This window comes from Gymnoscopelus microlampas, assembly GCF_963454915.1.
Source record: "Gymnoscopelus microlampas genome assembly, chromosome: 16".
Classification (NCBI taxonomy): Eukaryota; Metazoa; Chordata; class Actinopteri; order Myctophiformes; family Myctophidae; genus Gymnoscopelus; species Gymnoscopelus microlampas.
Window position 1 is genome coordinate 1,993,639 of NC_139953.1, and position 14,997 is coordinate 2,008,635.

General features: G+C 40.9%; 1 protein-coding gene across 1 annotated transcript; it reads right to left on the reverse strand.

The window, feature by feature from the left end:
* Positions 1–395: 395 nt before the first annotated feature.
* Positions 396–14,419, reverse strand: LOC311062608 (uncharacterized protein; the record flags this gene model as incomplete). Its single annotated transcript, XM_084081775.1, has 6 exons — positions 396–409; positions 2,170–2,307; positions 4,611–4,754; positions 5,548–5,685; positions 6,502–6,594; positions 14,206–14,419. The coding sequence occupies 6 exons, from the start codon at positions 14,417–14,419 to the stop codon at positions 396–398; spliced, it is 741 nt and encodes a 246-aa protein (XP_083937901.1).
* Between the last annotated feature and the right edge of the window lie 578 nt (positions 14,420–14,997).

Here is a 14,997-nt window from a genome sequence, read left to right on the forward strand (position 1 = left end):
GAACAGAATACCAGACTACGCCACCCTGGGAGTTTCACCCAGAGAATACCACAACATTCACAGTTCAGAATACCAAATGTCAGGTTTAAAAGAGGAGCAGAGACGTGTTTCCAGTTCAAAATATATACCATTGTATTTTGGCACAGGGCAGATGCTTTAATAATACCTTCATGATTTAAGCAAAAATACTTAACCAACATGGACACATTAACAGAAATAGCCAATCTAGTGTCATTAAAACGGACGCCTGCGGTTCTCTTTTTCTCACTTTTACTGGTTTCTCACTTGTACTGTAACATATATATTACTGTGATAGAACAGACCACTAGGACATTGGTTCTTGTACTGTAACATTTATATTACTGTGATAGAATAGACCACTAGGACATTGGTTCTCAAACATTTTCAGCTGAGACCGAAGAGATACACATGGTGTCTCAGACATACAAAAGAATCCATCATGAACAAAATCTTTGAAACACTATTTAATAGTGAACATTGGAAATATCTACAAGCTCACAACGCCTCATTGAAAGTGTTTTTCTTAAAAAGAATCATTGCATTTAACACCTATTATTTCTACTATTGCTACACATTTCTACAGAACCTGTGGATATCCTTGTCATTCTGGGCTTAAACAAGAAGTTGAATATTTGAATGATATATAGCACACGTGGAGGAACTGTAGTGGTGAAACCTTTATTAAACAAAATAAAACAAAAACATAATAATTTTCCCCAAGGGATAAAAGGGGATCTGATAGTGTAACAATCTAAACAATACACATGTCAACACACAGTGAACAGTTACACAATTTGTCAGCATTTTACTGCACTGTTATTTACTGCATATCAATGAACATAATTATTGCATGAATATGAATGAATATGACTTGCTAAATCCTGACAAATGTGGACAGACACAGTGATGCTCATATTGTACTACCAGTAACTGAATAAGTAAATGAGCTGGAGGGAATAATGCTATAAGATAAATAAATGTAAAAAACTACAACAACAAAAAATGAAATTCCATCATGTTGAATAGAAAATAAGATCCATACACAAGATGAAATAAAAATCCATCACAAGAAACTATTAATGTTTATTTTCTTCAGTCATGTTGATTGTCAGATTGTTTACTGAATGATCATATGTGTCCATGTGACTATCTTAAACTAAAGGCTAGAGGCCCCTGTATGAGTCCTCATGTGTCTTTTTAGAGCACCCTTTTGAACGCAGCCTTTACCACACACTTTACAGGAAAAGGGCTTTTCGCCTGTATGTGTCATCATGTGCTTTTTTAGATCACTTGTGCTAACACAGCCTTTACCACATACTGAACAAGAAAAGGGCTTTTCGCCTGTATGAGTCCTCATGTGTAATTGTAGATGAGCCTTTGTAGCAAAGCCTTTACCACAAACTGTACAAGAAAAGGGCTTTTCGCCTGTATGAGTCCTCATGTGTATTTTTAGATAGCCCTTGTGAGCACAGCCTTTACCACAAACTGTACAAGAAAAGGGCTTTTCGCCTGTATGAGTCCTCATGTGTATTTTTAGATTACCCCTTTCAGCAAAGCTTTTACCACAAACTGCACAAAAAAAGGGTTTTTCACCTGTATGAGTCCTCATGTGTATTTTTAGATGAGACTTTGTAGCAAAGCCTTTACCACAAACTGTACAAGAAAGGGGCTTTTCGCCTGTATGAGTCATCATGTGTATTTTTAGTTCACCCTTTTGAGCAAAGCCTTTACCACAAACTGAACAGGAAAAGGGCTTTTCACCTGTATGAGTCTTCATGTGTGTTTTTAGATTACTGTTCCGAGCACAGCCTTTACCACAAACCTTACAAGTAAAGGGCTTTTCCCCTGTGTTAATCAGATGTACCTTTTGATTAAATATTTTGGCACGCTCTGTTTGTGTCTTGCATGATTTCAGTGTGTTTAAAGCTGACTGATCTCCCCTAGTCTCCTCACACTCATCACTGTCTTCAGTGTCTGATTCAGAAAAGTGTGAAGAGAGGAGCTGGTCATCACTAGTTGGTTGTGATGTTCCACAGTCCTCTACATCAGCTTGTGTTTTCATGTGTTCAGTTGAGGTGCTGGCTACCGGCTCTGTCTCTCTGTTTTCATCATAATCTTCGTTTTTCACTGCTAGTAACGCTGACCCACCAGCCTCTTCTGGTCTTTGAAGTAGCTCCTCCTGTTCTTCTTTAATCTGTGGAAGTTCTGGTTCCTCCTGGACCAGATTGGGGCTCCGCTCCTCTTCAGGTGAAACCTCCTCTTTACACACAGGTACATGCAGGAAGTCTAGGAAAAATATTCAATGAAACTCTATAAAAGTTTTGAATCTTGTACCTCCACTGCAGTACCTCAGTGACCAGTTTTGGCTGTAAAAACTACCAACAAGATTACTCTTTGCACACATCTTCCAACATTTAAATTTGATGGTACGCTGACTACGCTCTGTGCTGAAAATAGTGGCCGTTGTTTGTTTGTTTGCATTGCAGCTCTCATAGAAGATGCAAGACAAGCTGAATGAGAGGTGAATGAGAGGCAGTCCCTATTATTTTGAAAGTAATTACTGGTAAATATTACATCAGTGAGTCTTCTGCAGCTGGTTAGTTAATACTGAAGTAGAGTTAACGGCACAGCTTCAGTGAACCCATTAATAACTTTACAACGGAACCATCGTCCTATTCATGCTACATTTAGATAGATGCAGGGGTCCATGCATTGATGTAGTCACATTGTTAACGCTTAAATCGATCACCTGATTCATATCGGACTTTACACCCTCAGTACCGGCCCACTTTCACCAATAAAATAAATAAAGAGAGAGTGCTTCATATTATTTCACTGTGGGTTATTAATGACCATTTCCATTACAGGCCTGGTGCTGGGGATCCACATTGGGAACAGGTGACGGCCGCCTAATGGTTGTGGTAATGCCCCTTTTATGTGGTGTTTGCTATTGTTTAATTCATTTTGTTTATTTTGCTTTGGTTTGCTGTGATCTATTGGGGTGCCACTACCCTGGGCCGGTCACCCTGCCCATCTTCCCCTTCCCCCAGCACTGGCCCATATATGCCCAGTATATTTTATTGTTAACCCACTGTTGTTATTACTCATCCCATTGGATGCATTCTCTTTTCTGTCTCCGCCAGGCCGAAGGCATGGTGGAGAGTATGTTTTCATTTGATTTTCGCTGTGTCCCCCCCCCCCCCCCCCCCCTAGCCAAGCTAACATTGGTCAAGCTTCACGTGACACGTGACAATATGTTTAGGTGAATCACTTCGGAACACTGCGGTGCGTGTTCCGAAGTGACATCAGTGCCATCAGCCCCATCAGCCAAGCTAACATTTAGTAGGAGGTATTAGCAGAAAAAGTTCCAATCTTGGAATAAATTCCTTACCAAAAATCCTGCTGCTGGCGGAGACTTGTGCTCAGGAACAGTCAGGAACAGGACTTTTCAGTACAAACTGAGATTACAGCTGAGATCACACAATGCAACTAACTCTCATTACGCAAACTGAAGAAGCAGGAAATTATCGTCTGAAACCTCATGAAGAAGCAAAGGTGCAATGCCGACAGCAAAAGGCCAAAGCTAAGAAACAGAGACAAAGACCACTTGAATCCCTAAATGACAAAAAACAAAGACGAGCCACAAATGCTGACAACATGACACAGCAAAGATTGCTACATTCTCTGGAAGAAAGAGTACAAGAGTCTGTAAAGAACATCGAAAGGAAAAGAAGGCACTGGTCACAGTATTCAATAGATGAAAGACAACATCAACGAGCAGATTACACCAATAAGAAGAGATGCTACAGATCACCTAAAGAACAAGAAGACGTTCAAACTGATGAAGCTGGTGCCGCATTCTTAAAGAAGATGTCAGAAAGTGGACCCAACTATGTCTGTTTCTCCTGTGAACGAATGCTCTACAGATAAACAGTGGTAAAGTTAAAACCTGCAAAGTACACAGCAACAATAGATACTGTAAGTCTCCTGGACAAAGACCCAACTGCAATCAAGCAAAACAACACTTGGATCTGTCACACATGTCATCGCTCCTTTAAAATGGGGAAACTCCCCTCCACAGGCTTGGGCTAACAACTTATTACTGGATGCCATACCCCGAGAACTGCAGGATTTTCACCCGTTAGAGGAAAGGTTGGTAAGTCAACGTATTGCCTTCATCCAACAAGTTGCCAACAAGTTCAAGGCAATCCACGGTAATGCAGTCAATGTGCCATCTGACGTACACACTATCATCAAAGTTCCTATCTTGGAATAAATTCCAATATTTGCTGGCGGAGACTTGTGCTCCAAGGAGCACATTTTCTAGTATTGATAATGATATTGATGAGACCCTATGAATGAAATAACCTGTTAATTAAATAAAACCTTTTTGTACTTTTGTTAAAACACGTTTCTGCCTTGCTTCTTATATTGTACACAAACTGTGTGATGGCAGTTACATGTCAAAGCCAAATGTATACTTTGTCGTACGACGGGGTCGTGCGCCGAAAATGCTAGATCTACAAGCTCACAATGCGTCAACCGTACAACTTTACTACATGTTGTAAAGAAAATAAAACAGAATATACCTATCCTGTACAACTTTACAACAGGTTGCATCGTTGCATCAAACATTCCACGTCCCTCGTCCGTCTCTCGCCGTTCCTCTGGAAATGTTGAAGATGTTTGGGAAGCAATCTCTCTAGGTACTGTAGACCTCTCCCTGTGGTGCTCTGTGGAAATAACCAGTAGAAAGAACTTTTACCTTACATATACCATGTAATCAAATCAAACTATAGATGTTTACCATGTTCTGTTCAGTTGAAAGGTGCAGTCTTTGATTTTTGATTTGATTTGATTTATTTGAAAAGCCATCACCACATGGTCACCGCAGTTCGAGGATAACACAAGAAAGTCCTGAGACTTATTTCCGTTGAGGTCCTCTTACAATTAACAATCAATACGTTAAAAATACTTTACAATACAACACATGTAACTAACGTAACGCTACATAGACACAAGTGACATACACAGTACAGACACAGTACACATTACACAACAATACAAAACACAAGTAACATTCACTGTACTTACATACAAACAATACAGGAACACAAGTAACATACACAGTACACAAACAAGTGCTACCTTATCTTTCCTAGTCTAATGACCCTCTATAGGGGAACCTTTTCTAATAGACATGATTTAGTTTTGTATTTAAAAGTCCTCAGATTTGTTGTCAGTTTGACACTGTTTTCGAGGTCATTCCACTGTGTGGCTCCTATGTAAGTAAATGATTCCCTGCCTACTTTACTTTTCAGTCACTAGGTATGCTAAGTGCTAGAATAATTGCCTCTATCCTGCATAGTCAAAATGTGTCGCCTTGTGATGCGTTGTGAGCTTGTAGATCAACTAATTTAGCTATTTAAAAAAAAAAAAATTTAAGTGATTTGTGAGTCCCGGTGTTTCGGAATTAATGGCGGCTAGTTTTCACTTTTCTCTGCTAGTAATGTCATGTTGACCCACCAGCCTCTTCTGGTCTTTCAAGTAACTCCTCCTGTTCTTCTTTAATCTGTGGAGATTCTGGTTCCTCCTGAACCAGATTGGGGCTCCGCTCCTCTTCAGGTGAAATCTCCTCTTTACACACAAGTACATGCAGTAAGTCTAGGAAAAAGATACAATGAGACTCTGTAAAAGGTTTGACCTCCACTGCAGTACCTCAGTGACCAGTTGTGGCTGGAAAAAGTATCAACAAGATTACTCTTTGCCCACATCTTGCAAATCATTGGTTGTACAAACTCTTGTTTTATTGTTTTATTGGATCTTGTTTATTCGATACACGTATTTGTTTTAGCTCTTGCTCATTTGATTTTCCTATTTTGTCTCATCTGTTTATGAAATTAGGTAGCTGATATATTGCACTTTTACTTTAGCGCTAGGTATACTCTTGGTTGCTTGTTTTAGAAGAGAATGCACTTAATGCTTCTGGTGATTAGTAGTTTCGTTCCCTACCTATGTTGAATGCACTTATTGTAAGTCGCTTTGGATAAAAGCGTCTGCTAAATGACTGTAATGTAATGTAATGTAATGGTGCGCTGACTGCAATCTGTACTGCAAATAGTGGCCGTTGTTTGTTTACATTGCAGCTATTATAGAAGATGCGAGACAAGCTGAATGAGAGGTGAATGAGAGGCAGTCCCTATTATCTTTAAAGTAAATACTTGTAAATGTTAGATCAGTGAGTCTTCTGCAGCTGATTAGTTAATACTGAAGTAGAATTAACTGCACGGCTTCAGTGAACCCATTAATACTTTTACAACCAAACCATCGTCCTATTCATGGTAAATTTAGAAAGATGCAGAGGTCAAAGAATCGATATAGTCGCATTGTTAATGCTTAAAATCGAAAAAGTCTTTACACCCTAAGTACCGGCCCACTTTCACCAATAAAATAAATAAAGAGAGAGTCCTTAAAACGTACTGATATCCAGGTGGTCTTCAGGTTCCTGTTTAATAGAAACAGTCCTGGCTGGAGAACTGATCTTCACCTGCAGACTGGACTCCACACACTGGTCTGGAATGAAGGAATAAAATATGCACTTTAATAATAAGGACTTTGATGTGATATAAATAAGGACTTTCATAATAAGAACTTTGCTGTGACATGAATAAGGACTAGAGAAACTTTATAAGTATGTATACTAATATTGTTGCTGTGCAGTGGAAATCTATCATGTCCAAACTGTAACTTTTCAGGATTCAAATTCAGAAATAGCAGATCGGCATTCTTTGCTACTTTTGTGTGACACTGTAGTATGATGAATTAGGGCATTCATTTACCCCCAAAAAACGGAGTTAAAATAGGGAGATACAATATTGTAAAAGAAACCGGTTTCTGCCCGACAGCAACGATATGCAAAAAGGAAACGCAGCTGCTAGAATAGAACAGTGAGAATCATGTAGATCTCAGGATTCACATGGGAACAGTGTGGCTCCAATGATGATCTCTGACTTCATGTGACCACATGGATTAAGATTCTCCATCGTGGAGACATATTTACATCAATTGGATTCCATAACTCTGGTGTTTGTGTGTGTGTGTGTGTGTGTGTGTGTGTGTGTGTGTGTGTGTGTGTGTGTGTGTGTGTGTGTGTGTGTGTGTGTGTGTGTGTGTCACACAGCAGTGGGACGAGGAGTTAATCTCAGTCATCGAAACGGAGCCTACTCGCCGGTGTTACGGTTTGACTGCCTCCGGTTTGACTGGCCTCCTGCGTTGTTTATATCAATGAATAAAGCATTACATCCATCCCATTGTTTGTGGAATCTTACTTGTATGAAACAGTAAAGACATGCAGCCATAAAAAACAGTGAGAATAATGAAGAAAAAGAAAATCTACAAAAACATCTAAAAGTGTCGAGTGGGATTCGATCCCACCTCCACAGTTGACAAAAATCCGTAATCCTGCGCCTAACCTGTCACGCTATGGAACACTAGAAAGTACCATAGGAAAAGACGTATATACTCTAGTGTGTGTCCAGATGTGAACTGACGCAACATGAACTAGATGGTTCAACTGAATCAACTGGCTTCTCATATAAGCAGATAATATTGACTGATATAAGCGCTCCGTTCACATGATAGTTTAATAGCTGTAGAAACAAGTCAATGATGTTGGTAGTCACACCATGAATCGCAAACTCTTGTGTAAAGTCTGACAAGTGCATAATAGCCTGAGAATATTAATAATCTTAGTTATCTTTGAACTACTAAGGCTGCTGTGCACTGCAGAGCGTAGAACAGCACCACCTGCTGTAGGTCCTATGTTAAGACAGCAGCACCATCAGTTCTAGTAGATTCATTATATTATATCACAATGCATTTATTTAATCAATATCAAGCCCATTAACCTGGACTCTACACACCTCTTCAGTTGTGCATGAATGCTATTTTCTACTATTACATGGCCACAACTTTGTGTGTGCAAATGTCATGACCATGACCATTATGACCATATGGCCACCTGTGTTGCCATATGATTGGTCAATTTGTATTCTGGTTTGAAGAGGTGTGCCTAATGAATTAGTGAGTTTATAAAAAGAAGGTTAACTGAGGACACAGGTGTGGAGTAGTAGTAGAAGCAGTGACAAACTGACATTTGAAAAGAAATACACATATATAGAGATTGACCCAGAGATTGACCCATATATTGGACAGAGTAAGTAAGCAAGTAAGTAGTAGTAGTAAGTATTAGTAATTAGTAAAATCAGTAAATCATTTAGTATTAGCCTAGGTAGTTAGAGATAGAGAGTTAGAGATAGTAGTTAGATAGAAATCGATATAGTCAGTATAGGGATAGTTAGGGATAGAGATAGTTTAGGTAGATTTAGTATAGACATTATGTGTACATTCGACCAAGTAAAGGTCAAGGAGCTCATTGACCTATTGGTGAACAATGAGTATCCCTTGGGAGCTACCAAGCAGGAGAGGGCCTCCCTGACCAGAAGAGCCACAACATATAAAGTTCATGGTAAGCAATTGTGTACAATATACAATATCAACCCCAGCCTTATTCAATGTGTTCTCTTCAACTCATGAGCTTTACCCTCTGACCAGATGGAGAGCTGTACTACCTGTGCAGGAGGAGGGTGTTGAATCAGCAGCACTGGGCCAAGGTGATAACCACAAAGGAACAGGCTTCAGATATCTTCCAGGAGTTTCACAGCAGCGATATTGGGGCCCACTGTGGTGTCGAAAAAACCCACCATGCCATTATCGCTCGCTATTTCTGGCCTGGGATGCAAGCGGACATTGCAAGATGGGTAGGGAATTAAAGTCAACTCATATTTGCTACAGTCCCTGCTTCACTTTAGTGAATAATTTGATTTCTGAACTTCATGCATACAATGATTCTGTGCTCTCTCTTCCTTCAGATTAGGCAGTGCCCACAGTGCCAGAGGAAACGATCTAATTTAAAGGAAAAGAGCCAGTACAATCCAATAGATGTGCTATATTTTGTTATACTAAGTGCTCATGTCAACACCCAAAAAAGATAACCTCATATTCATGAAAACATGTGTTTCAGGTGGCAGAACCATTTGAGCTGGTCGGCATGGACCTGCTAAAGCTCACAAAAACAGAGGGAGGTAATCTATATGTGTGTGTGATTATGGATTATTTCACAAAGTGGGCAGAGGCCTACCCTCTTAAGAGTAAAAAAGCAGAGGAGGTCACTGAATGTGTACTCGATTTTATATATACATTTGGTGTGCCTCAGAGACTGCTGACAGATAATGGGACAGAATTCAAAAATCATAAGGTACAGTATAATATTTTTTTAAAGAATTTAATGTATTATTATTATTTTATTTTTTTCCTAGTATGACATTACTATGCTTCTCACTTTGTTTTCCCAACAATCATGCAATTAAAGCTCAACGAGGGGCTATGTGACGCATTGGGCATTCAAAGGAGCTATTGTGCCCCCTACCACCCCCAGACCAATGGGCTGGTCGAAAAAATTAATAGCACCATCCTAAGGCAAGTTAAATTTGGTGAAAATATGCAGGTAAATCAATCTACAGATGTTAATTAGCAATGTAAAATGTCCTATACATGATATGACATTTTCAGGTCACTCAACAAGCTCAGTGCTGAACACCCCACGCAGTGAGACAAGAAAATTAAAGCCTGTATGTTTGGGCTAAGAACCAAAAAGCAACTAACCACACAGTTCAGCCCATATCGGCTTATGTTTGGGAGGGAGGCAAGATACCCGTCCCAGGTGGCCAGGTGACACATTTGAGGTTAGAGGCTCTAATTCTTGCAGGTGGTTAGATGTGGTGGTCATCATTTGCCTAACTTAATAAATTGTAATGAACACTTGCATTTCTGTACTTTCAGATAACTCATGAGAGGGTGGAAGGAGTGGCTGAGAAGGAGGTGGTGAGTGAGGGACTGAAGGAGCAGGGGGAGGTGTATGAAAAGGTCATCCACAACATGCAAAAGTCCCAGGACAAGATCCGTAAGAGGAAACTTTTGCATGGTGTGGATGACCTTTTCAGGGTTGGGGATTTGGTACTTGTGAAAAACATACGGCAGGAGCAGCGCAAGGGAGGGAAGATGGAGAGTGACATGCTGGGTCCTCTGAAAATAAGCTCAATTGAATGGAAGTGTGTTACCCTGGTCCACAAACTGGGCACCAGAGTTGCCAACTTTGACCAGATAACACAATACATTGAGCCAGAGGAAAGGATTCCAGCCAAGCTGCAGAAGCTTGGTTGCCCTTTTCCTCTGGCTTCGTGTTCCCCTTCTACCCGTTCACCTTCACCTTCCCTTCGTGCCAAATCCCCTTCCCCTGCTCCCTCTGCTCCCTCACCAGTCCCCTCACCACACCACCTCCTTCCGACCATCCACTCCTCTGAGGCCCCAGTCCTGCCTTGCCCCATCCAGACCAGCGGTATTTACCTTCCAGTATGTGACATAAAAAATTCTGTTGTCAGATTCTGCTCTGTACAAATGACTGAAATTCTGTGTATTTCCAGTCATTGATGACATATGGTCCAAAAACGGAGAGATCATTTGGGCAAAAATAGCCTCGTACATCTGTTCACAATGGAAGTAAAGAGGCTTCGACTTCTCCAGTGGTTGGAGAGTGAGGTATAACTCGCTTCATTTTAATTCAAAGACCTCAGCTGTTGCCTCATGAAATACAGTATAATGAACGATTGGAGTTGGCCCAAGTAATTTTTTATATGTGCAGGTCCTGAATGCCTACATTTATAGGCTCACCACTGCCACTCATGGTAGCCTCATGGTGGATTCCTTTACCATGACCGAGATTTATTTAGGAAAAAAGAAAAATATTCTAAAAAAGGTAAGGATCACCATAGTTACGCTTAATGCTTATAGGCTTAACTTAACACATGGAATGATTATATGCAGGTGGAGGTGATGGATTTCGACACCATTGTGGGAGCCGTTGGCTTGAATGGTCACTGGACCCTAGTTGTATGTATTTTGTCCAAATACACAGCATTATATTTACCACCACTTCAGCTTTGCGTAGGCTACATGACACAACCTTAATCCTATTTGTTCTTAAAGGTGATGTATCCAAAGGCCAACAAGGTCATTTTTTATGACCCTTTTGGGGCATCTAAAACACAAATAAAAATGTGCCAGGATTCCACCAGGTAAGCAAATCCAACACTTCTTATGTGTATTTAAAGAAATGATTCTAAATGCTAGGAATGGCTTGCTCATGTAGGTATTTTTTTTTTCCGGTGATATGGATTTAGTTGCAAAACAAATATGTGAAAAGTAGATCAACACATGATGATTTTGATTTATCCTCATGCTTTAGAGTCTTCATGAGGCAGAAAAGGGGCAATATATCACGTTGGACATGTACAACCCCCCAACATCCTGCCCAGCTTGACACATCCTCCTGTGGGGTACTGGTATGCAAAGTAAGCTTACCATTTCCAATTTAGGCATTTAGCAGATGCTCTCACCCAGAGAAACTTGTGTACATGAACCCTATAGTCAACAAACATATAATATACTGTAGTAGTTAAAGAGAACAATGTAGTTAAAAGAAACTGTAGCTGGTAATCAACATCAACCCTATCTGTCTACACAACCTACTATCTAAACATGCTTAGAACTTGTGCTCAAGAACAACACATCTAAATACCAAAAAGTAACCTTATTGGGATAGATTCACCTGTACGTTCTTTGTTCAAGGCAGCAGAACTCATATTGAAGGGAAACACCGAGACACTAACCTTCCCAACAGACAGCCTGGGAGTCAACCGCATGAGGAGGGAAATTGGATAATTTCTCTTAAACAGCTCTGGTAGGCTGCAATGCCACTTTGTATCAGCCTAACCAAACAATTAAATGTACTGTATTAAATAGACATTTCTTCAATAGATGACATGTCAGAGATGTGCCGTGGCTGTGGGGAGAAGGAAGGAGGAGGAGAGGAAGGAGAACACAGTGATTGGGTATGAGGATTTTGAATGTTTTACATGGGGAGCACATAATCTTTCATGGAAACATGCGTTACATTTCAAAAACATACTTTTATGAAAAGGTCTTTCCATTTTAACTGTGTTGTGATAATGTTTTGTTAAATGAAGTTCATGATTTCTTTCAGATTGAATGCACAACATGTGCTTTTTGGTTCCACATGGGCTGCGTAGCCAATCCTCCCACTGCAGAGGATTTCTTCTGTCCTGCTTGCAGGACAGATGATGTTGAGGCCACCAGCTAGCCTCAGTCCTCACCTCATCATCATCTGTCCTGATGGTGAGGAGGAGGAGTGGAGGAGTGGAGGAGGAGGAGGAGTGGAGGAGGAGGAGTAGTGTGGAGGAGTGGAGGAGGAGGAGGAGTGAGGAGGAGGCCACCAGCTAGCCTCACCACCTCATCGTGCATACAGATGCTACAGGTTTGATGTTTACCTGGATCATTTGGAGCACTCAGTTGTTTTTCTTTGCACTCATTTGCCCTTGTAATAATAATACCCTTATTATGTTCTTTTCCTTTCTAGAGTGTCTGCCCTGACATTGGGAGGTCATGTCAGGATTCAATCCATCATCAGTCATGCCGAAGACTATAAAAATGGTACCCCCCAGTGCCCTGCTTGGCACCAAACATCAAGGGTTGGATGTGTTAAGGTCTTGCTCATGGAACACAAAAACACAGCCAAAGGCAAGAATTGAAACTAGTTCCTACTGCGACCCAAGCAAGCAGCCTCTCTATCCATTCAGCTGTGCTGATCCCACTTGTACATCAAGCAGCCTCACGCTACAACAACAGGAGCCTCCTGCTCCGTTGGTTTCCACGGCTACTACTTAATTCAGCCACTAAACAAGCTGAGTGCTGATAAATTGTTTGTTAAATGGCCATGTAGTAATGGTGCTAGCACAATCTGCATGGTCTACTGAAATGTGCAATATTCAGTTATGTGCAATATGCTTCCATGCACTTGTCCCATATACAGCCTGTGTGGCACTCAGGTTTCTTTTTTGGTTTCTTCCATTTGATTGTTGTGTAGCCTACTGAAAGAGAACAATGTTTGAAGACTGTCTCCTTGTATGTGTACACTGTACATGCTTGTTGAATAGCTGATTTTGATTGTGCTATTTAGCTATTTTGGCCAGTCCACACTCGTAAAAGAGACTATGGTCTCAATGTGATTTTACTGGTTAAATCAATAAAATAAAACGGTCATGGTCATATGACATTTTCGCACACAAAGTTGTGGCCATGTAATAGAGTGGTTTGAAAATGGCATTAATGCACAACTGAAGAGGTGTGTAGAGTCCAGGTTAATGGGCTTGATATTGATTAGATAAATGCATTGTGATGTGATATAATATAATGAATCTACTAGAACTGATGGTGCTGCTGTCTTAACATAGGACCTACAGCAGGTGGTGCTGTTCTACGCTCTGCAGTGCACAGCAGCCTTTGTAATTCAAAAATAACTAAGATTATTAATATTCTCAGGCTATTATGCACTTGTCAGACTTTACACAAGAGTTTGCGATTCATGGTGTGACTACCAACATCATTGACTTGTTTCTACAGCTATTAAACTATCATGTGAACGGAGCGCTTATATGAGAAGCCAGTTGATTCAGTTGAACCATCTAGTTCATGTTGCGTCAGTTCACATCTGGACACACACTAGAGTATATACATCTTTTCCTATGGTACTTTCTAGTGTTCCATAGCGTGACAGGTTAGGCGCAGGATTACGGATTTTTGTCAACTGTGGAGGTGGGATCGAATCCCACTCGACACTTTTAGATGTTTTTGTAGATTTTCTTTTTCTTCATTATTCTCACTGTTTTTTATGGCTGCATGTCTTTACTGTTTCATACAAGTAAGATTCCACAAACAATGGGATGGATGTAATGCTTTATTCATTGATATAAACAACGTTAAGCTTTGACGAAGTGAGCTCCACCCACTTCCTCAAACAACATCTGCCGTCGGGGACGCGCAGGAGGCCAGTCAAATCGGAGGCAGTCAAACCGTAACACCGGTCTATATTGATCTACAAGCAATGATCCCCAAAAACAGATCTACAACCTAACAACACCTCACCATGCAAACGCTGTGTCATACATACCTGCAGTGTGTATTTTGATGTTGTGTATGTAACACACATACCTGCAGTGTGTAGTTCGGTGTTGTGTAGTGTCTCTATCTCTCTCTGGAAGAGGTGGCACATGAACTCTGCAGCCGCACTGAGGCGCTCCAACACAAACACTCTGACAAGCTTCACACAACAAACATCAGCACGCTGCTGTTTGTTCAAAACACACAATATCTCCTCTCCCACTGACGTCATGTGTTCATTTATCTTCAGCCGTACAGACTCCATTGTTTTTACCTCCATTATGAGACGTTTTCACCTCCTTTATGAGACAGTTTTACCTCCTTTACGACCCCGTTTTCACCAAGATCACAACACGCACTAACTTTCGGGTCAAAGTGTTATGCACATCGAAGGATCCAGGCACTGTTGCCTTCTTAGTGCCTTTCGCCCCCTGGTGGAGGAGGTGTGTAAGACAGTGAAGATAGAGCCTCCTGTAGCTGTGGAAAGACAGTCTGTCCTCCCTCACTGTGAGTTGTGTGTTTGATCTGAACTGAAGGTCAAGCATTTATTGTCTCTGATGAGGGTGCTAAGGGGGCGGAGCTTGACACACACACACACACACACACACACACACGCACGCACGCACGCACACACGCGCGTGCACACACACACACACACACACACACACACACACACACACACACTCTCTCTCTCTCTCTACCTTATTGTTGTCTTATCTGCATTTGTGTCTGGCCAGCCCACTTGGCACAGCAGAGATAATCTACACACACTTTAGCTGTGTCATTGTGTCCAAGTATCCCCCAATTTACATATTCTAGTATCTAGACTTGGTTGTTGTTGAT